This window comes from Sphaerodactylus townsendi, linkage group LG08 (assembly GCF_021028975.2).
Source record: "Sphaerodactylus townsendi isolate TG3544 linkage group LG08, MPM_Stown_v2.3, whole genome shotgun sequence".
Classification (NCBI taxonomy): Eukaryota; Metazoa; Chordata; class Lepidosauria; order Squamata; family Sphaerodactylidae; genus Sphaerodactylus; species Sphaerodactylus townsendi.
This window is the reverse complement of record NC_059432.1, coordinates 89,598,831-89,622,500: the sequence shown is the minus strand read 5'-3', so window position 1 is coordinate 89,622,500 and position 23,670 is coordinate 89,598,831. Positions and strand designations below refer to the sequence as shown.

At 44.2% G+C, this 23,670-nt stretch overlaps 1 protein-coding gene across 2 annotated transcripts in view; it reads right to left on the bottom strand.

The window, feature by feature from the left end:
• Positions 1–23,670, bottom strand: part of KCNAB1 (potassium voltage-gated channel subfamily A regulatory beta subunit 1) — a 217,851-nt gene that overhangs the window by 17,918 nt on the left and 176,263 nt on the right. For both annotated transcript variants that reach the window (XM_048505135.1, XM_048505136.1), the window contains exon 9: positions 1,026–1,111. In XM_048505135.1, the coding sequence (XP_048361092.1) occupies positions 1,026–1,111 (86 nt within the window). The remainder of the gene's footprint in view (positions 1–1,025; positions 1,112–23,670) is intronic.

Below are 23,670 nucleotides of genomic sequence, written 5' to 3'. Positions count from 1 at the left end.
CTTCTCCTCCATAAATCTGTCCAAGCACCCTTTTAAAGCTTCCTTGCAAAAAATGACTGCTTTGTAAGGAGGACTGTATGGCATTATAACCCCCCCCCCCCCCCCCCCCGAGATCTTGTTTGTAGCAACATCATCAAGAAAGATATTTCAGGAGGTGGTTCTTTCCTTCCTCCCCACGCCAAAGAAAACATAGAGTGTGCCTCCACTAGCACCAACAGTATAATGCATGCATTACATGGCAACTGAAGATTTGTGCTTGGACTCATAATAGTTTATGATGAAATAAATGCTGTGAGTCAGTAAGGTGCTACTTGACTCCTGTATAATTTTGCTACAAGAGACTAACATGGCATTATATCCATTTAGAATATCATGCACGGAGCCAGCAATTTACAAGTCTCAGAGGAGAACTCTTTCTGATCTTCGACGCAACATTTTGGCACACTGAAGATAATGGAATACACTATTATTCTCCAAGTACTACTGCAAAACCACTCCTGCAGTAACAAAACCAGTCGCCAGATTGTCTGAATTAGCCCAACAAGAAGTAATGTAGGTCTCCTGGCTCCTGGGGCCAGAGCACCAGTTAAGCTGGGATGAATGAATCTCATTAATCTATGAGCTCACCCTATGAGTGCAGCCAGTACTGAGCACAAAATTTAATGTCCTGATAGCTCAGTTGTATAACCCTTCCATATTCTCTCAGATTTCTAATACTCAAAACCGCAGACCCCCAGCTGAAAACATATTGGCAACGTCTAATGAAGTCAATGGTGACACTGAAGTCTGAAGACATTTCCATCACGTGGAAGGTCATGCCTCTTTTAGACCTCTCTGCCCAAGAAGAAAAGCAAATATATGCCTCATTTGTATTGTTTGTAAAAGCAGAATGTGGATTACCTTGCTATGGAACTGGGGTTTGTTTTTTAACCCAGAACAAACACAATCTATAAGCCAGTGAGGAAAATGTCCTGTCTATATTGGTAGCTTATCTTCCACTGTTTTATTTAGAGAAGCTCTCTTACCATGATCTCCATGGCACTCCATCGGGAAGTTCCCCAATACATCGCCATGCCCTGGTTTATCACGTGCGTCATTGCCCGGACAATTTCTAAAACAGAAAGAAAGCAGATGTTTACAACAGCCAATTGCACAGAAGCAGAGGCGTAGCTCCAAGGGGACGGGGGTGGGTGTGCACGTGACGCACCAGGTGTACACCCCTGCGGGGGTGTGGCAAGGGCATTCTGGGGTGTGGTGGGAGCATGGCGGGGTGCGGATGGATGGGGGCATGGCAGGGGCGGAGGATGCACAAGTGCACCGGGCGCTTTCCCCCCTCACTCCGTCCCTGCACAGAAGTCATCGGGCATGAATCCAAACAGTGTCTCAGTGGGACAGGTCAGTTCTTTGACTGGGGAAGTTCCCAGCAGGTCTGAATGGTTGCTGATGACCAAAAGCAAACACTGATGCACACAGACTGGTACCAAACAGCAGCAGCATGGCTGTATGCCGATTGCCTACACGTAGCCTTATGGTCACCATGATGGCGATCTCCATTTTATCTTAACTCTGGAAGAGTGATAGAAGTGAAACTTATATACATTTGAAAAGAAAACACAATGTGGCTTGAATCCAGCGTAGAATTTCTGCAGGGGCCAGGTTTTCTTTCATAAAAGAACAATTTCCCATTGTCTTGCAGCAGCCCCAATCACCCCCTGAAATCCTATTCTTGAAAGCCCCTATTAGGGAGAGGGTAAGTTTTGGCTGCAGCAGTTGAGAAAGATCCATTTCGCATGCCTGTAGAAATGATAACCTGGATATTAGCCTGTGAGTTGAATACTTTCCTACGAAGGGAAATATATAACCCTGCCAACATCTGTTCATGACGTTGTTGTTTTTTTACAATTTTTACACAAGAGGGCACCCTCGTTGAAAGAGAGGTAAGGCAGACTGAGTATTTTTTTAAAATGGGAAACTAATTAAAAGTTCAGAAGCACAGGGAAGCTTACTAAATGGGGAGCAAGCTGGGCAAGGCTGCTTTTGCTGAACTCTTTTTGATTTCAGCCAAAGGCAGAAAACTTACTGAAGCAGGTATGAATTTAGTTGACACCTGGATACCTCACAGATGCTTTCAAAAGCTTGCTGGATGAAAAGCAGGGACAAGCTGGAACGGGTCCAGAGGAGGGTGGCCAAAATGGTTAAAGGTCTGGATTCCATGCCCTATGAGGAGCGGCTTAGGGAGCAAGATATGTTTAATTTGGAGAAGAGAAGGTTAAGGGGTGATAGCAAGGGCGTAGGGGGAGGAAATGGCGCCCAGGGCAAAATTCACTGCAGAATTATAAAGGAAAGATGCTGGTTGTACACCTTCCCTTATCACTCCACAAGGTTCCTGGTTTTAAAAAGCCCTCCAGTAAAAGGGGAAGGAGTGATAGTTGTGGGAAGGGAACTGATACAAAGGAAGTATGAGGAGGAGGAGGAGGAGGAGGAGGAGGAGGAGGAGGAGGAGGAGGAGAAGAAGAAGAAGAAGAAGAAGAAGAAGAAGAAGAAGAAGAAGAAGAAGAAGAAGAAGAAGAAGAAGAAGAAGAAGAAGAAGAAGAAGAAGAAGAAGAAGAAGAAGAGGAGGGAGGAGGGAGGAGGAGGAGGGAGGAGGAGGTGAGTTTGATTTATATCCTCCCTTTCTCTCCTGCAGGAGACGCAAAGGGGCTTACAATCTCTTTGCCTTTTCCCCCTCACAACCAACACCCTGTGAGGTAGGTGGGGCTGAGAGAGCTCCGAAAAGCTGTGACTAGCCCAAGGTCACCCAGCTGGCGTGTGTGGGAGTGCACAGGCTAATCTGAATTCCCCAGATAAGCCTTCACAGCTCAGGTGGCAGAGCTGGGAATCAAACCCGGTTCTTCTAGATTAGATACACGAGCTCTTAACCTCCTACGCCACTGCTGCTCCTGTGTGAATTCTCCATGTGTGAATTCTCCACTGCCATCATGAATGTCTCTGTATTTGCAGCAGCAATGACAACTATATGAAGAATCATCTGTTTGTGGAAGTAGCCATAACATCTAGACTTCTGAGATATTTATAATTTTCTGAGGCAAGATGCTACAATGACAGATTTTTTAATTGGGTCCTGCAGAACTGTTCTGGCCCTTATGTTCAGGTCAGGTGCCCAAAATTTACAGTATATTAGGAAGATATCCTGGAAATATCTTATTATGATTGTCAGGGAGATCAGGTTTGAATAAACTTGTAATGCTATTGGCAGATAATGTTGCAAATGGCAACGCTTATTGCCTTGGCTGTTAAGACTAAGATAAAGTTAAGATTTCCTGATGTGAGTTTGACTGACGAATCGTTTTATTATGATGTGATTTTTTAATGGGAGATATAATGAAATCAGTCTGTTATCAAGGTTGAGGACTGTATACTATAACTGGCAACATAAACTGTTCTGTGAATTTATGATTCTGTGTTTGTTGTTTGCTATGACTTTGTGTCAATGCAATAAAAAGTAAAGTTCTTCTAGCAGAAACTATTTCCTCCAGCAGGAGTTTTTCCTTGAAGAACAGTTTTTATACCCAGCTTTTTCTCTGCATTTGAGAAGTCTCAAAGCAGCTTACAAACACCTTCCCTTCCCCTCCCCACAACAGACATCAGTGGCGTAGTGGCTAAGCAGTGGCGTAGTGGCTAAGAGCAGTGGCTAAGAGCAGGTGCACTCTGATCTGGAGGAACCGGGTTTGATTCCCAGCTCTGCCACTTGAGTTGTGGAGGCTTATCTGGGGAATTCTGATTAGCCTGTACACTCCCACACATGCCAGCTGGGTGACCTTGGGCTAGTCACAGCTTCTCGGAGCTCTCTCAGCCCCACCCACCTTACAGGGTGTTTGTTGTGAGGGGGGAAGGGAAAGGAGATTGTAAACCCCTTTGAGTCTCCTACAGGAGAGAAAGGGGGGGATATAAATCCAAACTCTTCTTCTTCTTCTTGTGAGGTAGGTGGGGCTGAGAGAGTTCTGAGCAAACTATGGCGGGCCCAAGATCACTAGCCGGCTTCATGTGAAGCAGTGGGGGAAACAAACCCGGTTCTCTGGATTAGAATCTGCCACTCTTAACCATTACACCACATTGGCAAAAGACTCTGAGGCATCTTCAGTGGAAGACTTTCAAAAGCCCCTCTGCCAGCAGAATGGGTATGTGGACTCCAACCCTGAAACCTTTGCATCTGAAACAAAATTAATGTTTCTCCCTACCCCAAGGCAGGTAACGTGTTCAAGCAAATTTGCAAGGTTGCACACTGTCGCATGATATTTAGGTTGGTCCTTTTAAAAGAGACTGTGCAACTTTTGATTCTGGAATATCCCTGTTAACCATTGCAACTATTTGCAACCTTTGTTGACAGTTGTGCATTTTCCTGCAACCTCACTGAGATAAGGAACATAAAACTAGTGATCAGAAAACCATCTTTACTGTAAATATATAAATTAAATGTAATAGTTAAACTGTGTCAGTTTTTTAGCTGCATTGCTTCGTCACCCATCTACTGGTTGACAGCACAGGGGATGATTGCATTAGAACTTCTTAATGCCTCCAGGAATTTTTCACTGTAGAATTTATTTTCTCCCCTGGCTAGTCTGTTTATTTTTATACAAGTGTTTGAAGGATTAACTCTTTTCTCTCTGGTTAGGCCTCGGGTCTAAGACCACTGTCTCCATCCTCAGTAGGTGTGCTGATATGCCCCCTTCCCATGTAAAGCAGGACACCTACATGAAAGAAAGCTTGCAGTCATAAGTGGATGCAAACAGGCACTCCGTCAAAGCAGCAGATCTGCTACACTCTATCAGATCACACAGACAGAGCAGCCGAAGGCACTTCATCTTCAGAGCAATCACAGCTTTCTCTGTCCCTCTTTTTCTACTTCTAAATTCAACCATGTTAAACTGTGTGGTCTTACAAACATCCTTCCCAGTACGCATCTCAGACCCCCAGCCCTGCAGATGAATTACCCATTCAGTGGACCATTCATTTTCTTCAAACCCCACACTGTAACCAAGCAAGAGAAAAAGAAGAGTTTGGATTAATACCCCTCCTTTCTTTCCCGTAAGGAGACTCAAGGTCTCAAGGAGACTTTCCCGTAAGGAGACTCAAGGCAAGCTCTGTTCCCTTCCTCTCCCCACAACAGACACCTTGTGAGGTAAATGGAGCTGAGAGAGTTCCGAAGAACTGTGACTAGCCCAAGGTCACTTCAGCAGGAATGTAGGAGTGTGGAAACACATCTGGTTCACCAGATATGCCTCTGCCACTCTGTGGAGGAGTGGGGAATCAAACCTGGTTTGCCAGATTAGAATCCACCTGCTCTTAACCACAACATCATGTTGGCACCATAGTAAAAACCACCATGGTGTGAAAAAAAATGGCAGAACCACCTTCCCTTACACTACAAACTTGATTCATATCCTCCTCCACTCTCTGGTGTAGCTTTCTGACTGCAGTTAAAATACCCAACTGAGCATCTAATCACAGATTCTGTCATCATTTGTAGTTCAGCTCTTGTACAAGTACGAAATGGGCCCTTTCATTATTTCCTGAAGCTTCTGCGTTGCTTTTACACACACAGAGTGCTGGATAAGCAAATGTAAATTACAGTTTGTGCTAAGCAGGAGTGTTTTCGGATGTCTGCAAGGTAAATCAGAGCCTTGTGGTGATACCTAAACAGGCTCAAGGGGCCATGTGTATTGCTTCAAGATGACATTAAAACATCACATTCTGAGACAAACCCATTGCTCAATTGAACCCACTCCAACTGGCAGGCAGCAGCTTTCTAGCAGAGAAATATATTTCCAAGGTATTTTCTCCCTGAGGTTCTTTAACTGGTGGTGTCAGGGATCGAACAAGAGAACCTCTGCCTACAAAGTATATACTTTGTTACACAGCATCCTGGGAAACAACTAATGGTCAGAGAAGGGAGCCATAGAGGATTATCTGTCAGTCAAGAGTCAGGTCATGTTTTTTTTCTGTGGCAAGTCCAGCTTATTGTGATAGAAGGGAAGACCACTGGTGGAACTAGGAAGGCTAGAGGGGGCAGATGACCCAGGCTCCATTTGACCCTGCCCCCTCTCCCCCTGAGCCCAGCCCTCAGTCGAACTCTCTCCTGCTGCTGAACTCCCCCGTGGCCTACGCAAAAAAACCCCTAATAAATCTTTTCCTCCTCCTAGTGGTGTCACCTGGCAACACACGAGGGGCAGAGTTCCCCAGTGCATTACCAGACAGCATTACCAGACAGCGCAGCTTGGGGGAAGAAATGATTTGTGGTGGCAGGGGTCTTGTGGTGGCAGGGGTCTTGTGGTGGTATGCCACTGGGGCAGACAAAACAAATATGATCTTGAAGGAATGCCAGATTCCCCCGTACAGCTCAAGAACTACTGTGCTCACAGAGCTGGCACCAGATCTTCAACTCTCTTGCCATCTCCATCCCACACTAGACCCATGAGTTGTAATTGACTTTTCAGAATCATAACTGTTAATTCAACATCTGATTGCCTTAGATAATTGTCTCTGAACTGAACCTGGCTGAGAGGTATCATTCAATCTTAATTGCAAAGTCTGAATTAAGGAAGGCAGGCTGGCAGGCAGGCAGTATTTATCCCTAATGGCTGCAGCTATGGGCATGTGCTTGTGTGTGCAAAATGAGCAAATCAGGGAGGCATAATGTATATGATTGTCATGGAAACAACACAGATATAGGATGGCAACAACAAACCACCTCCAACAGGGAGATTTTAGACATGTTACCTTGGAAATAATTCCCACTGATTGTAACAGGACTGACTTCAGAGTAAGTGTATGAGGACTGCTTAATTGCTAAACTTCTAGTAAAGAAAGAAAAGAGAGGCAATTGTAGCCAGGTACCCATGGAAGAAAGGGGGTGTGGTTTCACCACCAGAGAAGGCCAGAAACCAAAGTTTGTTTATGAAGTGGTCAACTGGGGAGAAATGTTCAAGATTTGAAATGGATAAAGGAGATGGGTTATATAACAGATGGCAAATCAAAATCAGAATTTCGGGGGGAGGGGGAAGAAAGGAGGAGATGGAGTTAGAAATTTCTAGAGTAAAAATTATAGGATGGGAAAGGATTAATCAAACCCCCCCCCCCCCCGCTGTCTATTGCCAATTTCAAAGTCTCAAAGTTGCTTTTCATTTTTAAAAAGTCAGGAGGAAAGACCACAGACCCAACAGTCACATGTAGCTGATTGCAGACGACAAAGGAAACAACATTAAAATCCAGCAGCTTTCCCAAAGTAGCCACACTTATGATTTAAACAATCGATTTTCTTACATTTCTATGGCTAAACAAGTAAAAACAAATCCAACATTCTTATGCTCTCTTTACATTTCCCTCATGGGATAAAGAGCAACTCTCTGAGGTAATTTTTGGTTAGGACAGTGTTGGGGCGGGGCAGGGCGGGGCGGGGCGGGGGGGGTGATAAGCAGCTTCTCAGCACACAATGAAGTCCCAACCTGAGTTGTGTGTATCGATACCTGGGAATTTAGCTTCAAGCACAGAAACCCCAGAGTATGCCAGTTGCCTCAACATGTGGGGGACACACGCCCTTCAGCCAATTACACTTTTCAGCCTAATGCCCTAACCTAAAGCTCAGAGTTATTGTGAAGAGAAAATGAAGAGGAAAACCATGTATTCCATCCTGAGTTTTTTGGAGGAAGGGTGGGGTTAAAAAAACATAACAGATCAATGGCAACTTTTTTTTAAACAAAGGTTAGATTTATGGTAAGTATCCATAACAGCTTTCCCCTTATTATCCATACAGAACTGATTATAACAGACATAGAGCACGATCTGACAGTTTCCTTTATATGCATTCAGGCAGAAAATAAAAGGACCTGAAGTTGATTTAGACTGAAGCCTCAAATACGTTTGATGGATTGCTAATCTACCTAATAGTTAAAAGCACATCCAAGACTATTTATCATGTTGATGGACTAAGACAGCCTGGCTTGAGGAAGATTATTAATATTAACACGACACTAGTTGAATATATGAGAAAGGCTGGATGAAAACTGAACGCTTAATTTGGGCCATGATGACGAGGGTTCAAATTTTTGCTCAACCAGTAATACCTGGGAATTCTCTTAGGAACATAAATGGAGATAACACAATGGAGATAACACAGTGGAGATTTCTCTGAGCTCCTTGGAGGAAGAGAAGGAAACAAAGCATATGTGTAACAAACAGTAGCATGAAATAGAATTAAATGGGTCATTTGTTTCTGGAAAGCTCTCATTTTCTCAGTAATGAAATCGAGCACATGTCAGACATTACTAGGTAGATTATCCCAAAACTTTCAAAGCTTTGGTAAGTTTTTGTTATCCATCTTTTTAAAAACCTGGCCTGCCTTTAAGGAATTCAGGGCAGCAGACTGTTTTGAGTTACCAACTCTACTTTTGGAAATTCCTGGAGGTTTGGGGGCAGATCCTGGGGAGAGTGAACTCTGAGGAGAAAGAGAGCTCAGTAGGAGTCTATCCTCCTAACATCTCAATCTGGGGTGGGTGGGGGGTGAGTGGACAAACCTCTGGAGCTGGCACAGGAGGGGGCAATTTACCCAAGTGGGTGGGCACCGTGCTGTTCTGCAGCACCCAACCTGAAAGTCACTTTACTTCCCTAGGCCCATTGGCACAACTTTCTGGTGGCATCTTCTGGACAACTTAGTCAGCTTCCACTGCCCACCTAGCCTCCCACCCCCACACCGATGGAGCTGGCCTTGGAGATTTGCCATGTTTTTCATGACATATTTCTGTTGTCCCCTGTGGCAGATTTTTGCTGGTGTTTTTTGTTTTTTGTTTGTTTGGGGGCTTTTTGAGTCATGGGGAAGCCCTTTGGGGAGGGGAGGATCCAGAGGTGGGATCCAGCAGGTTCTCACAGGTTCCCGAGAGTAGGTTACTAATTATTTGTGTGTGCCAAGAGGGGGTTACTAATTGGTGATTTTGCCACGTGATTTTTGCCTTAGTTACGCCCCTCCTCTCAGCAGTAGCATGCAGAACTTGAAGCAGTCTAGCAGGAGGTGCACCGGCGTGCGTGGCAGCCTGCGCCTGTGTGCATTCATTTCCCACCCAAGGACCGGCGCAGTGGCTGCGTCCTTGCCACAGCCCTGCCCAGGAATGCCATGCCCCTGGAATGCCCAGCCACGCCCCCGTCGTGCCCCGCCCATCCCCATTGGCGCTACACTACAGTTTGAATCCCACCACCATGGGAACCTGTTACTAAAATTTTTGGATCCCACCATTGGGAGGATGGTGTTGGAGTGGTGCTGTCTCCGCCTCCCTGCCCAATCTGGATTGGGCTGTATGATGTCTTTTCTCCAGGGGAACTAGCCCCTGCAGTCTGGCTATCAGTTATACATCTAGGACACAGGTGTCAAACTTGTGGCCCTCCAGATGTTATGGACTACAGTTCCCAACATCCCCTGCCAGCATGATGCTGGCACGGGGATGATGGGAGCTGTAGTCCACAACATCTGGAGGGCTGCGAGTTTGACACCTATGATCTAGGAGAGCTCCATTCACAGCTGCCTGACCCCCCCTTCCCCAGATGTTGGCATGTTAGCTTTTATGGTTTCTCCTTTCTCCATTTTAGCCCTTACACAAATCCTGGGGTGTAGGCTTTATTTATTTACTTAGAACACTTTTATTTATTTATAAGATTTACGTCTACCTGTTTGGCCTTATCAGGGTCACCAAGGTAACTAACAGATTAAAAACACACATCATAAAATCACATCTTAAAAACAGTTAAAACAAAATGCCCCATCCTTAAAACAATTAAAACCAGCCTGACACACTAACCACTATACAACAAGCAAACAGTGACAAAATTGATGCTGGAATAAATTGTCAGTGTTTCAGGTGCTGCTAGACTTCTGTTTCATATACTGGGAGAAGGAGACTGTCCAGAAACTCAAAGGCGGCTCCTTAGGGCTTGGCTGACCCCAGTTGTGGCACGCAACCTGATTAACTACTGAAGAATGGTTTCAAAGAACCAAACAAAACATCAGTGTTAATTAATGTTCCATGAAGATTTCTTTTGCACAATAACGGCTTGCCCAGAAGGGCCTCTTTACTGTCAGGGAGTCATAGCAACAATTTCTTTCGACATGACACTCAGTTCTCATGAGCAGCTACTGGTAATAGTATTTATAATAGACAAGGGTACACAGGGCATAATTATCACAAGCACTGTCTGAAGTTCTTTGCTTTAATTTCTGTATCTTCCTAATACAAATAAGTGAGTGTGGGAGGCAGGGTGGGAAATCTTCTCACAGCTGCTTATTTCTCAGTCATTTCTGTGATCGAAGACATGCACTGCCCATTAACCAGCCATTCCTCAGGGACATAACCTTTCCCCTAATGCTGCCCCTCCAACACACACAGAAGACTTTTCCTACAAATGAACCCATCAATTAGGTCCTCAGTTACCTCAGTAGAAACCCCTTCTGTGAGTCATGGCGAGGCGGAGAGTGGGTGGGTAAACAGTTGCTTGATAATAAATCAAGCTCAGAAAATGAAGGGCAGAGGGTTAAGAATGATCAAGAGCCTACGTAATCCTGTCACAATTTTAATGAAACACCTTGTTTTCCTCTCCCAAATACATTAATAAATTCAAGTCCAAGACATGCTGTCCATAAGGGTGAGACAAAATTGAGAGAAAAATCACTAAGTTGTTTGAGAACATAATAGACCTGTGCACCATTAAGGCCTGGAAAGAAATTGTTGGAAGTGGACCTGGATATTTTGGTCTGTAATAAACTGACAGGAGTCATCATTACAAACCAGATCCTGTTTCCTATGAAAGTTCAGCTGAACTGAATGGGACATAAGCTTATCTTCCTGTTCCTTGAGGTGGATTTGAAAGAAGATCTTGAAAAACTCTGCATGTGGCAGAAACACCTGGGGCCCGGTCAGTAAGGCAACACAATTGGCAAACTATTTCAGACGCGTTTGGGAACCTGCTCTTCAAAAATGTGATTAGGGATGCGGCCGGACAATGGCCAGAGACACACATCTTTGTCATTTAAAATGAGCTGGCCAACAAAAGGAAACCCAAGTCCGATGAAATGAAGATCTTCTCCATCATTTATGTTTCTTGTATTTGTATGGTGGTTGAAAGTGCTGTCAAGTCTAATTCTCTTCTCCATTTTTGAAAGTGCTGTCAAGTCTCAGCTGACTTACAGTAACCCTGTAGTTCTCAGGGCAGGAGACAGACTGGTTGTTTGCCATTGCCTGGTTCTGCATAGCAATCCTGGACTTCCTTGGATTTCCCATCCAAACAGTAACCAGGGCTGACCTTGCATCTGACGATCAGGCTAGTCTGGGCCACCCAGGTCAGGGAAATCTTATATTCATACCCTTAGGTTTTATAGCATTACATAGGGCAGTGGTGGCGAACCTTTGGCACTCCAGATGTTATGGACTACAATTCCCATTAGCCCCTGCCAGCATGGCCAATTGGCCATGCTGGCAGGGGCTGATGGGAATTGTAGTTCATAACATCTGGAGTGCCAAAGGTTCGCAACCATGGACATAGGGTCTTTCAACGGTTACCTAAATAATGATGAAGAAGGCCAGAAAGGCCTCTGGTTTTTTTTCCCCTGTCATCACACACTATGGAAGGTAACATCATGCCATCCTTCTATCTGGTATGGCACTTTCCTCACCTGCATCTGCTGCTGATATGCAGCGCTGGTATAGAAACACCCGGCTCCAGGTGGAATAAGAACAAGATGCACCATACTACACATTGTGGTAGAGAAACCATCACATGAGAACACGAAGGTAACATGTGGACTGGCCTATAGAAACAGTGCTTTTATGAGTTCTTAAGAGCTGGTCCTTGTGGTACCGAAGTCCCCCAAGGCAGAGGAATAAGGTTTAGCAATTCTTCTTGCTGTGGGTGTCACATCTTCCAGTTGGAGACATAAGACCACATGGATGGTTACTGTGCTGGTGGTGCTAAAGGTCTTCAGAATATTGAGCACTGGCTTAAATGGGAAGTCTAAGCGATCATCTATACAAGTCCCCAGACATGACTTGCAGCCATATATATGATCACAGAATTCACCTAGGAGGGGGGAAGGATGGCTTTCTGCCTGCCCTCCCATGCTCTTTTCTAGACTGTAAACAGCTCCAGGGAGGCCCTGTTGGCTCCTATCTTGGGTTCCATGTCTCCTTGATGACATGGCACATGGGTTCCGAGACACGGCAAATAGAGCCCCCCCCCCACCCCCAGCCATTTCACTTTGGAAAACAGCATGGAAGAGAAGGCAGAAGCCTCCCACCCATTATGGAGCACTTCTGAACTGCATCAAGCAATGCAGCACTTTCTAAGGTGAGTTCAGAATAGTACATGTGACTGTAAGTCAGGTCAGGGTCTCCCAATCTGACTCACATTATACATCTCATGTAGATAAGACCTTAGCCAGCAAGCAGTGTCCTTTTACAGGTGTTATTATTCTGAATCATCTTGTTAGCCCTAATCATAGATAATCTGTTACATGTCTCCCACATCCTCAAGTGGTGAGATATCCAGGGGAAGTGCTACAAGATTTACTTTCTTCTGGGCAGGAGGGCTCTGGGACCTTAACGGTACCGTCCTATTATTTTGAGCAGAACCTACTGGAGGTAACTGGAGTCCCAGAAAAAGGAGCAGAATGTGTCCCTCCTTCAGATGATCAAAGAGCAACTTCACTCCAAATATATATATATTTGTTTAAATAACTCCACTTGAAATCTCTCTGCTGTTTCTTGGTGGGTTCAAATTTGCTACAGACTATTTCTCTGTCCCTCCCTCTAGCCACAGGCTGTCACTTTCCAAAGGCAATGGAGAAAACCATTTATCTACCAAGGAACATTTATGTTCTTTTGTTAAGCATCTGACCGCTTATTAGTTGCACAGTAACAGGTGCAGTCACTATAATCAAAGCAGACACATTCATAATAACACTGACACTGAATTCCAAGGAGTGGCAAGTCAAAAGCCACACTATCTCGCTTGAAGACAACACCAGATATGCTCCCCACTATCTGTACCAGCTACCCTTCAAATAATAATAATAATGTTTACTCACAGTGTGCACTGCCAACACTGGCCAGTACTCATTTTAAAAGGAATGAAAGCTTTGAGAATGCTTTTTCTCCCGAGTTGTACTGTTTAAATTTCAATGCAACAGTTGCTTCGTGGAGCAGCACAAAAAAAGAGGCAGAGGAGGAGGAGGATTTTTGGATTTATACCCCACCTTTCTCTTCTGTAAGGAGACTCAAGGTGGCTTACAAGCTCCTTTCCCCCTCCTCTCCCCACAACAGACACCTTGTGAGGTAGGTGGGGCTGAGGAGAGTCTCAGAAAGAGACCGTGTCTAGCCCAAGGACACCCAGCAGAAATGTAGGAGTGTGGAAACACAACTGGTTCACCAGATAAGCTTCTGCCACTCTGGTAGAGGAGTGGGGAATCAAACCCAGTTCACCAGATTAGAATTCACCTGCTCTTAACCACTACACCATGCTGGCTCTCAAAGGGTGTTGAAGACCCGACACAATGCTATAACATTAAGCATGGCACATCATTATCATCCATGCACATTTCTTCATAATTATGCAACATTAAAAGTCCTTTGTTATTTGTTCAAAGGGTTTCTCTACTCTTTGTCAAAACTGACAAGCAGAGAACAGCAGCATTTGCTTGTGAATCAACAATAAAAGCTGGGGGCGGGGGACGGGGACCAGTCACCTAAAGGAGGAAGAATGAGGCCTGTTTTCTCAAGGAAGCTGATGAATTTGCTACCAAGTATATTGCCTTGCCTTGCACATATGGTATTTATCTGGTAGGAACAATCTTCCTCAGTAAACTGTGAAGACGAAGTGGGAGGACAAAACCATTCAGAAGGTTTGTGGGATTATTCTCACTTCTTACTTCAAGGCAATACAAAAACCCACTGCCATTTCATATTTCAACCCACCTTCAGTGACTTAAATGAAAGCATTTTTTACATGAAGATGCAGAAACATTTGGGACCTACTTTAACTGAAGCGCGAACTAGAAACTATGTGTGTTGGCTGAAAAATCTGACTCACTCATCTACTCTCTGCTATGCATTTGCCCTCCAGAAAGATAACGTGCTGAGTCAAGGAACACTTTTGCGGCAAGTGTGCCCATGTTCAACTAGGGGTCGGAACCACCTATGGAAGCAAACAAGGACAAAGACATCAAAAAAGACACTGTGAAAACCATGACTTTTTGAAAACAGTGCGCATTCAAGGCTGGTTCAAAGTATCTTGCCTCCCCAAGCACAGTACATGGATGCAAACCCAGTCCCTTTAGTTCCTAATTGTTTTCAATGTGATTTTGTCTTGGAAAATAGTTTATGGTATTCTGGGATATAATTTTCTTTCACGTTAAACCTTTTAAGCATTAATATCTAATACTGATTAATTCATTGCGAAGGGATCATAGCTCCACGACAGAATGTAATTTAATGGGTGTCACAACTGCTGTTTTTTAGATTTATTATAGCATAAGTAATTACTGAATAATGGTTGAATTAGAATTTAACAATGTTATTGTACTAACAAGGGCTTAAACAAATTCCATTAAGGGCTTTGTGAGTGGGTACTGTGCTTATCTTGTACTTTTAAGTTTTACACAGAACTGTCACAAACGATACTCTTCCATTTCATGGCCATTTACCCAAAATATTGATGTTTCCCACTCCTGAACCGCGCACTGACTAACATTCCATACCATGCATCTGATGAAAGAGATTTACCTATACTTACTAGAAGTAAGTGAGCTAAGATATAAAAGGGACATGTATAAGAAATGGAAAAGGGGGGAAATTACTAAAGAGGAATTCAAACAAATAGCCAAGGCATCTAGGGAGAAAGTCAGAAAACTTAAAGCTCACCATGAGCTCAGACTTGTGAGAGATGTTAAAAACAATAAAAAGGGATTTTCTGGTTATGTCCATAGCAACAGGAAGAAAAAGGATATGATAGGGTTACTGCGTGGAAAAGATGGTGAAATTCTAACAGGGGACAGAGAAAAGGCAGAACTACTCAACACCTTCTTTGCCTTGGTTTTCTTCCAAAGAAATGGAAGCTTCATCCATTTCTTCTGGGGGGAAACGGATCAGAAGATACAGTAGGGGAAATGTAGCACAGAATAAAGAGCTAGTACAGGAATACCTGAATACTTGGCTTTTATGGTCTCTTCCAACTCTATTATTCTATGATTCTACTATGTAAAGATGTATTTTTCAAAACAATTCACCAATGCAAATGTTGATTTAATGCTTTATCCATGATTAAAGCGTGTGTAGACATTTGAACAGAGTTCTTTCCTTACCCTAAACCTGATTCTGCTCTGTTTCCCATCCCTAAAAACTTCTGTTTTGGGATGAACATGCAAGTAAGTAGTCAATCTTAAATGCACGTAATTTGCATTTAATTTGGAAATTTCTGGAGTTCAGAAGGGGAATAAAAATCCAGCAAACTCATTTAAAAGAGCGTATATTATGCAAGTCTCTTTGCAGCCCTCTATAATTTATGTGATCAACATAAGACAGTCTGTACATAAATATGCAGAAAAAGCAGTGGTATCTCTGAATTAACACCTTAGTAAGAATGAGATTATGGTAATACTTTGCATCTTTCGTAGGAATAAACTAAGAGACCTGCTGGACCAAACCAAAGATCTACCTAGTAAAACATCCTATTTCCCACCAGACAAATGGTTAAAGTAAAGTCTGCCAGAAGAATGCCAGAAGTCTGCCAGAAGAATGAAAGTAACAACTTTCCCCCACAATTAACCTAACAATTGGTATTTAGAGTCATACTGCCTCTGAACACAAGATAGTCTATTTGACCATCCTAGCTAACAGCCACTGATGGACCTCTCCACTACATGAATTTGTCATTTTCTGTTTTAAAACCATCTAAACCAATGACCATCATATCTTACATTAGTTATACATTACATAAAGTAGTACCTTCTTTTGGCTGTCTTAAACCTACTGCCCATGATGAATGACCCAGAGTTATAGTAGGGAGACAGAAACAAAATGTCTCTACTCATTTTATTCATACTGCTCATTACTTTATATGGCTCAATAAATGATAATTTTATAAAACTTCATAATCATTTAAGAAATAGCCTGTCAGCAGATGCAGCTCCTTCATTTTTCACAAACCGAGCTACATTCCCCCAAAGCCCTCTTCTTCTCTGTGTTAAAGATTCAGGAATCTACCCTGGTCTCTTTTAGTCAGGTGTGAATCCATCTTATCTACCTCATTCACACAGTCCTCACCAGAGACTGTTGAGAAAACTCAGCAATGAAGGAATAAGAGGGGGAAGTCCTCCTATGGATTAAAAACTGGTTGAGAAACAGGAAACAAAGGAAGTGGGTGTAAATGGGAAGTTCTCACAATGGTGAGAGATACGTGCGGAGTGGTGTCCCCTAAGGATCTGTTTTGGGGACCAGTGCTCTTTAACCTATTCATAAATGACCTGGAAGTAGGGGTGGTGGGTAAGCGTGGTGGCTAAGTTTGCAGATGATAACTCAAATTAGTGTAGGGTGGGTGAGAACCACAAAAGGATTCTGCTAAGAGCTCCAAGCGGACCTTGGATAAATTAGGTGAGTGGGCTCCAGAAATGGCAAATTTGGCAGTTCAATGTAGCAAAATGTAAAGAGTGATGCAACATAGGGGCAAGGTAAATCCAAACTTCACATATTACACGCTTACAGGGGTCAAGTGCTTTATCAGTCACAGACCAGGTAAAGTGGGATTTCTAGGCATCTTAGGTTGATAGGGGTTCCATGGGAATGTCAACTCAATGCATGGCAGCTGTGAAAAAAAGGCAAGAAACTCTATGCTGGGAATCATTAGGGAAAAGGAATTGATAATAAAACTGCAAAGATTGTCATGCCCTTATATAAAGCAGTGGTGCGACCGCACTTGGAGTACTGTGTCCAGTTCTGGTCGCCGCATCTCAAAAAAGATATTGAGGCAGTGGCGTTCCTGCCTAGGGACAGGGGGTACCCTATGTCCCCGGGCGCCCCCCATTTGGTCACGTGGGGGGGGCGCCAACATTTCAGGGTCGTTTTCCAAGCTTGTGCTGTTTTAAATCCTTTTTAAGTGTTTTTTCACAGTTCCTGGCCTGCAGGGGGCGCATTTTATAAGGCTATCGGCACCAAGTAATTTCAGGGTATCATCCAGATATACTGTCCTGATGATAACCACCCAAATTTGGTGGATGTTTGGTTTAGGGGTGCAAAGTTATGGACCCCCCCCTTAAATGGGGTGGCCCCATCCCCATTGTTTTCTAATGGAAGCTAACAGGAGATGGGGTCTACCCATTTGAGGGACCCGCAATAACTCTTGGTTTCCCTGAACATAACTCTCCACCAAATTTGGGTGGACATCCCTAAGAAATAGTTACCAGATGATACCTCGGAAATTCCTTGGTGTCACTAGCTTCCTAAAAATACACCCCTTCCAGGCAACCCCACAGCAAATTTGGCCCAAGATTCTTTGTTTTTGCAGTGACTTTGCTCCATTGTAGCTGCAATGGGGAATCTCCTCTGAGTGTGTAGGCAGGCTGCACATTTTGAAGATAGGAGGCAACCAGACTTTCTAGGGTGGCTCTAGGGAAGGCCTCCCTGGTAATAGCTTCCAGGCCTTGGAGACCCTTTGCTTCTGGGGGTTCTAATTCTCCCATGGGCCCCCAAAAGGCTTATTTTGTTTCAGCTCACCCTGCACACATGAAAGCCTGTGCCCAGGCTGAGTTCTCTCAGAACTCCTCTCAACTCCCCACCCAGAAGCTGTAAAGCTCACCAAGATTGGGATGCTATTACCTCAAGGAGCCTCTTTGGAGTCACCTTTGAAAGTCTGGCAACCTCTATCTTCAAAAATGTGCAGCCTTGCCTCAGAAATTCCTCATTAGCTACAATGGAGCAAAAGTCACCGCAAAACAAAGAATCTTGGGCAGAATTTCTTTGGGTGCCTGAGAGAAGGGATAACTATTTTGAAGCTAGTGACACCCAAAAAATTTCAGTGGTATCATCTGGGTAACTATTCTTATGATGCCACCCAATCTGTTTATGATAGTTAATGTTCTAGGGAAACCAAAGTTAGTGGTCCCTCAAATGGGTAGCCCTCCCATCTTCCTGTTAGCTTCCCTATTGAAAACAGTGGGGATGGAGGGAGCATCCCCCCATCTTAGGTCCCATAATCCTTGCTGCCCTCCTGAACCAAACATTGCCAAACTCAGGAATGGTATCACTCAGGGCAGTCTCTGGATGATGCCCCTGAAACTTCATGGGTGCCGCTTAGCTTTAAAAAAAAAATGCGCTCCCTGCAGGCTGGAAAAAAAAACACCTGCAAAAATAAACCCCCCCAAACCCAAATACTTTAGCATTCCAAAAGATTTGGTAATTTTTTTGAAAGCAGGACATAATCAGACAATTTTTGTCTGAGATGTGCCCAAATTTGTCCAGATTCCAGCCGAATGGGACCTAAGCTATTTGGTTTCCATCTGGAATCTTCCAAAACCCCTCAAAAGTGATGCTGTTTCAGGGTGGGGGAGTAGAATCCAATTCTAAAAAAAGTATCACATCACTTTCCAATTCTTGTTTTAACCGGGGACCCCTAGGGTCTTCCTTTTAAGGTAGGATTTAAAAAGAGAAGAATCTGAGCTCCCTAGTTTAAAACAATTCAATGAAAGTGGATCTCCACTGGAGGTGTCTCTTTGTAGGAGATGATGATGCTGACATTTGTTTTGGTAAATGGGTTTCTCGCTGGGGGTGATTTGTGAGAGGAACTCTGCATGCTTAATAAACCCACTCTGCACTAGCTTGAATTGTTTCTCAGGCTAACAACCTACCTCATAGGGTCAGTTGTGGGATTAGGAAATTAGGAAAAGAGTTGGTGGGTAGAGAGCCATGCTATGTTTTGATGGGAGTGGGAGGTGATTTGCAGGAGCCTGGGTACAAAAAATAATTGCTTTGGTCATGGTGGGGGGGAGGGTGGCCTGCCCATACACCGGGGTTCGAGGCGAGCCAAACCTCAGGTTTTGTCCCCGGCCTACAGTTTGCCTAGGTACAGCTTCTGCATTGGAGTGGAGATAGAAAAAGTGCAGAGAAGGGCAACAAGGATGATTGAGGGACTGGAGCACCTTCCCTATGAGGAGAGGCTGCAGCGTTTGGGACTCTTTAGTTTGGAGAGGAGGCGGCTGAGGGGGGATATGATTTGAAGTCTACAAAATTATGCAATGGGGGTAGAAAATGCTGATACAGAGAGAAGTTTTCTCTCTCTTTCTCACAATACTAGAACCAGGGGCATTCATTGAAAATGCTGGGGGGAAGAATTAGGACTAATAAAAGGAAAACACTTCTTCACGCAACGGCAGTGATTGGTGTTTGGAATATGCTGCCAAGCAGGGGAGGTGAGGTGATGGCCAACTCTCAACCTTGGATAGCTTTAAAATGGGAGCTTGGACAGGATTCTATGGAGGAGAAGCCGATTTATGGCTACCAATCTTGATCCTCTTTGATCTGAGATTGCAAAATGCCTTAGCGTCTGAACCAGACCAGGGCAGGATGGGGGGAGCAACAGCGCGCGAGAAGGCCATTATGCGTTCACATCCCATACATGTATGTGGAGCTCCTGCAAAAGGCACCTGGTGGGCCACTGCGAGTAGCAGAGAGCTGGACTAGATGGACTTTGGTCTGATCCAGCTGGCTTGTTCTTATGTTCATATGTTCTTATGTCCATGACCCAGGAAAACATTACGATTGAGTTCAATTAGCTATTTTGAAATAAGACAGCATACAATTATAGTCACAGGAATTCATGGTCCTTTTGGGTGGATACTTAAACACCTACTGGAGATATATCAGGGGACATGCAAAGAAAATAGTGCTGGATGGGATCACTGTGTGATCTCCGGCCAATCACACTCTCTTTGCCTAACTGACTTCACATGAATTGCCGAAGGCTTTCACAGCCGGATTCAACTGGTTTTGGTGGGTTTTCCGGGCTGTGTGGTATCAGACAACGGCCACATAGCCCAGAAAACCCACCACAACTACTTCACATTGATGTGAGGATAAAATGGAGGTTACCATTAGAGAGAAAGGTGGGATATAAACAAAGTAATTAAATAAATAAATGCCTTTATTCCGAAAGGACTCTTCTCTGGTTTCTATTGAGGATTGCATGCTGGTCTGTCCTACTGATCATTTTGCCTTTGCCTAAACAGGGAGTTGGAGCTAGCATTACTTGGGCTGCATGTGTCCATATTTCTCATTCCACTACTTTGCCAACGGAAGTAGTAATTCAGAAAGCCATGTCTACAAAGTTGCTGGGGCAAGCTGCGCATATGCACGTGAAGTTTATACACAGTCTGGCTGCAATCTTGCACAAGGTTAGGGGGCGTTAACCCCGCTGACTTCTATTATCATTCCATTACTTAGTATAACTATTTAGGCTTGGAGCCACCTAACCCCATGCAGGGTTGCAGGCACTGTCTTTTCTTCCCTTCATCTTTCATTATATTGCAACTGACTAGGAAAAAGGTTATTTCTTCCTTCAAGATACAAGATTCATCATGTTCGTTGACCTCATCAAGTGCTGGCTAGTCTCCATCTCCAGCAAAACCTCTCAGATCCTGTAACTGGAGGGCACTGTCAGCAAAAGTCACATCAGCACAGCACGGCAATTGATTTTGGTGTTTGTTCAAATTAACAACTAAAAGGCTGTGCTGTATTTTATAATTTCTTAAATGGAAATTTCCCCCCAAAAGACATCTTTTGTTATAGTTTAGACACTCACTTGAAGCAGATCAGTTTCCTTGTTGGAAAAAACAAATAAACAGCTTTAAGAAATAAATATTTCCATTTGCTTCGTGGGGTGGGGGGAATCGATGAATTCACGGTAGCTTGACATGATATTATTGCTGTGGCTGAAGTTCCAGAAGACATGAGGACACTTTCGCACATGCAGAATAATGCAATTTCAATCCACTTTCAATGCACTTTAACAATTATTTGCAAGTGGATTTTGCTATTTTGCACAATAAAATCAAAAAGTGCATTGAAAGTGGATTCAAAGTGCATTATTCTGCATGTGTGAAAGTGTTCTAAGAAATACAATCACAGTCAGTGAAAGGATCCCAATTTTTTTTCAAGTGTGTCTTTGGGTACAAGCATAGTGTAGATGGACTCTAATCTGGAGAACTGGGTTTAATTCTGCATGCCTCCACATGAGCAACTGACTCTTACTGGGTGAACTGAACTGTTTCCCCACACCTACACACAAAGCCTACTAGGTGACTTTGGATTAGTCACAGTTCTTCAGAACTCTCTCAGCCACACCTCCCTCACAAGGTGTCTGTTATGGGGAGAGGAAGGGAAAGGTGTCGGTAAGATGCCTTGAGTCTCCTTTCAGAGGAGGAAGACAGAGTGTAAATCCAAACTCTTCTTCAGTGATAAAGCTGTTAGTTGAAGGTGTCCATTGAAGTTGAAGATGATAAAGCTGTCAGTCGAAGGCAGAAGAAGAAGAGTTTGGATTTATATCCCCCCTTTCTCTCCTGCAGGAGACTCAAAGGAGCTTACAATCTCCTTGCACTTCCCCCCTCACAACAAACACCCTGTTAGGTGGGTGGGGCTGAGAGAGCTCCGAGAAGCTGTGACTAGCCCAAGGTCACCCAGCTGGCGTGTGTGGGAGTGTACAGGCTAATCTGAATTCCCCAGATAAGCCTCCACAGCTCAAGCAGCAGAATGGGGAATCAAACCTGGTTCCTCCAAACTAGAATGCACCTGCTCTTAACCACTATGCCACTGCTGTATCCCATTCATACTAAGTAAGGCAAATTAGCAACGAAGCCAGGCAGATTCCTAAGTTGTTGTATTCCTTTAGAGTGAACGTGGAGCACTGAGAAATACGTTTGGACCCCTGATATTCTAAGATGGGCACTGTGTCCACAGAGGGGTGATTCCCCATTGTGCCCTCATTGTTGCTGCAGCTGCAGAGTCATTCACAGTGGTGTTGGTGGGTCCACACAGGGCATCTGCCATTTCCTTAGCCATCCCTGCCTGAATGCTTTTTGCCAGCTTTTAGTGGCGAGTATATGGCTATAGTGTTACAGAGCTACAGAGATTGTTTTGACATCAAGTCACTCACAGGTAACTTATTCCGATCCCCGGTGTGGTTTTCAAGGCAAGAGATGTTTAGAGCTGGTTTGCCATGGCCTGCCTCTGCATCACAACCCTGGTAGTCCTTGGAGGTCTCCCTTCTAAAACAGGGGTCTGCAATCTGCGGCTCTCCAGATGTTCATGGACTACAATTCCCATCAGCCCCTGCCAGCATGGCCAATTGGCTAGCCTAAGATATGTAGGTCGGGGCATAGCAATATACATCCTACCGCTTTTTAATGTAAGTTGGCCAAAAGCCTGCTAGTGGCAGAGGAGGGGACATGAAAGGGAAATGGTGCTGGATCCACAAACCAGAAAACCAAAAAAAGGAAATAAAGGAGGAAAAAGTGACTGGAAACAGCTTTATCATCATGTACAGCTCCAACATATTTCACTGTTTTGGGGAATTCTTTCTGATGAATCTTTGCACAGCAATTGAGTTTTGCTGAAACAATGCTTGGTGTAGCTCTATTTTTCTTCTGTTTCAGATTCACAGATCCACAATTTCCCATCCACACTGCAGTTAAGCCTGCTTTAGTTCCAGACAAATCAAACCAAATTAGATTTGGGACCTGTCAAGGTACTGTGAGGCAACTATGGCAGAAGATGGAAGGCAAATGATTGGAAGGTGATGTTGTCGTATGGGTACTCTGAAAAAACTGTGCTCCAATTTGACAGCCTGGGCAGAACACATCTTTTGTGTGCGGAAGCAGCCACAGTGCAAAGACTAGACTTCTGAAACATCAAGCTGAGTCTGAATAATGTTTCATCTAATTCATTACCTGGTCTTCTGCCAGAGAAGTTTACAAGCGTTGTATCAGAATCGGGTAAATCAGAGTAAGGATATGCATTTGTTTGAAAACGAACACAAACTGAACTGACAAATAGTCCCACCTGGTTTCATGCATTTCGGAATAAAAACAAACGGGAATCAAAATCAACAATGTTGTTACATTAAATCTCCATGCTTCCAGTGGACATTGAAGCCACTGGCAGGGGTATGGGGAACTTTAACTGAAGATGAGTTTCTCCATAGTCATTAACCACGTGGATGGATGTCACATCACATAGTTCTGTTTACTAAATGTACCAGAGAGTAAGAGATGCAGGACTGCTGGTTTTGATGAAAGTTACACAATTGGTCTTAAGCAGAGAGCCAGTTTGGTATAGCAGTGTCAGACTAGAACTAGGGAGATCCAGGTTCAAATTCCTGCGCTGCCATGGAATTCCTTGGATAACCTTGGCCAATCATGATCTGTCCATCAGAGGCGTAGCTCCAAGGGGGCGGGGGCAGGGGGCCGACGCACCATGCATGCGCCTCTGTGGGGGTGTGGTGAGGGTGTTCCGAGGGCATGGTGGGGGTGTTCTGGGGTGTTCCAGGGTGGGGCAGGGATATTCCTGGGGCAGAGGACGCACCGGTGCACCGGACGCT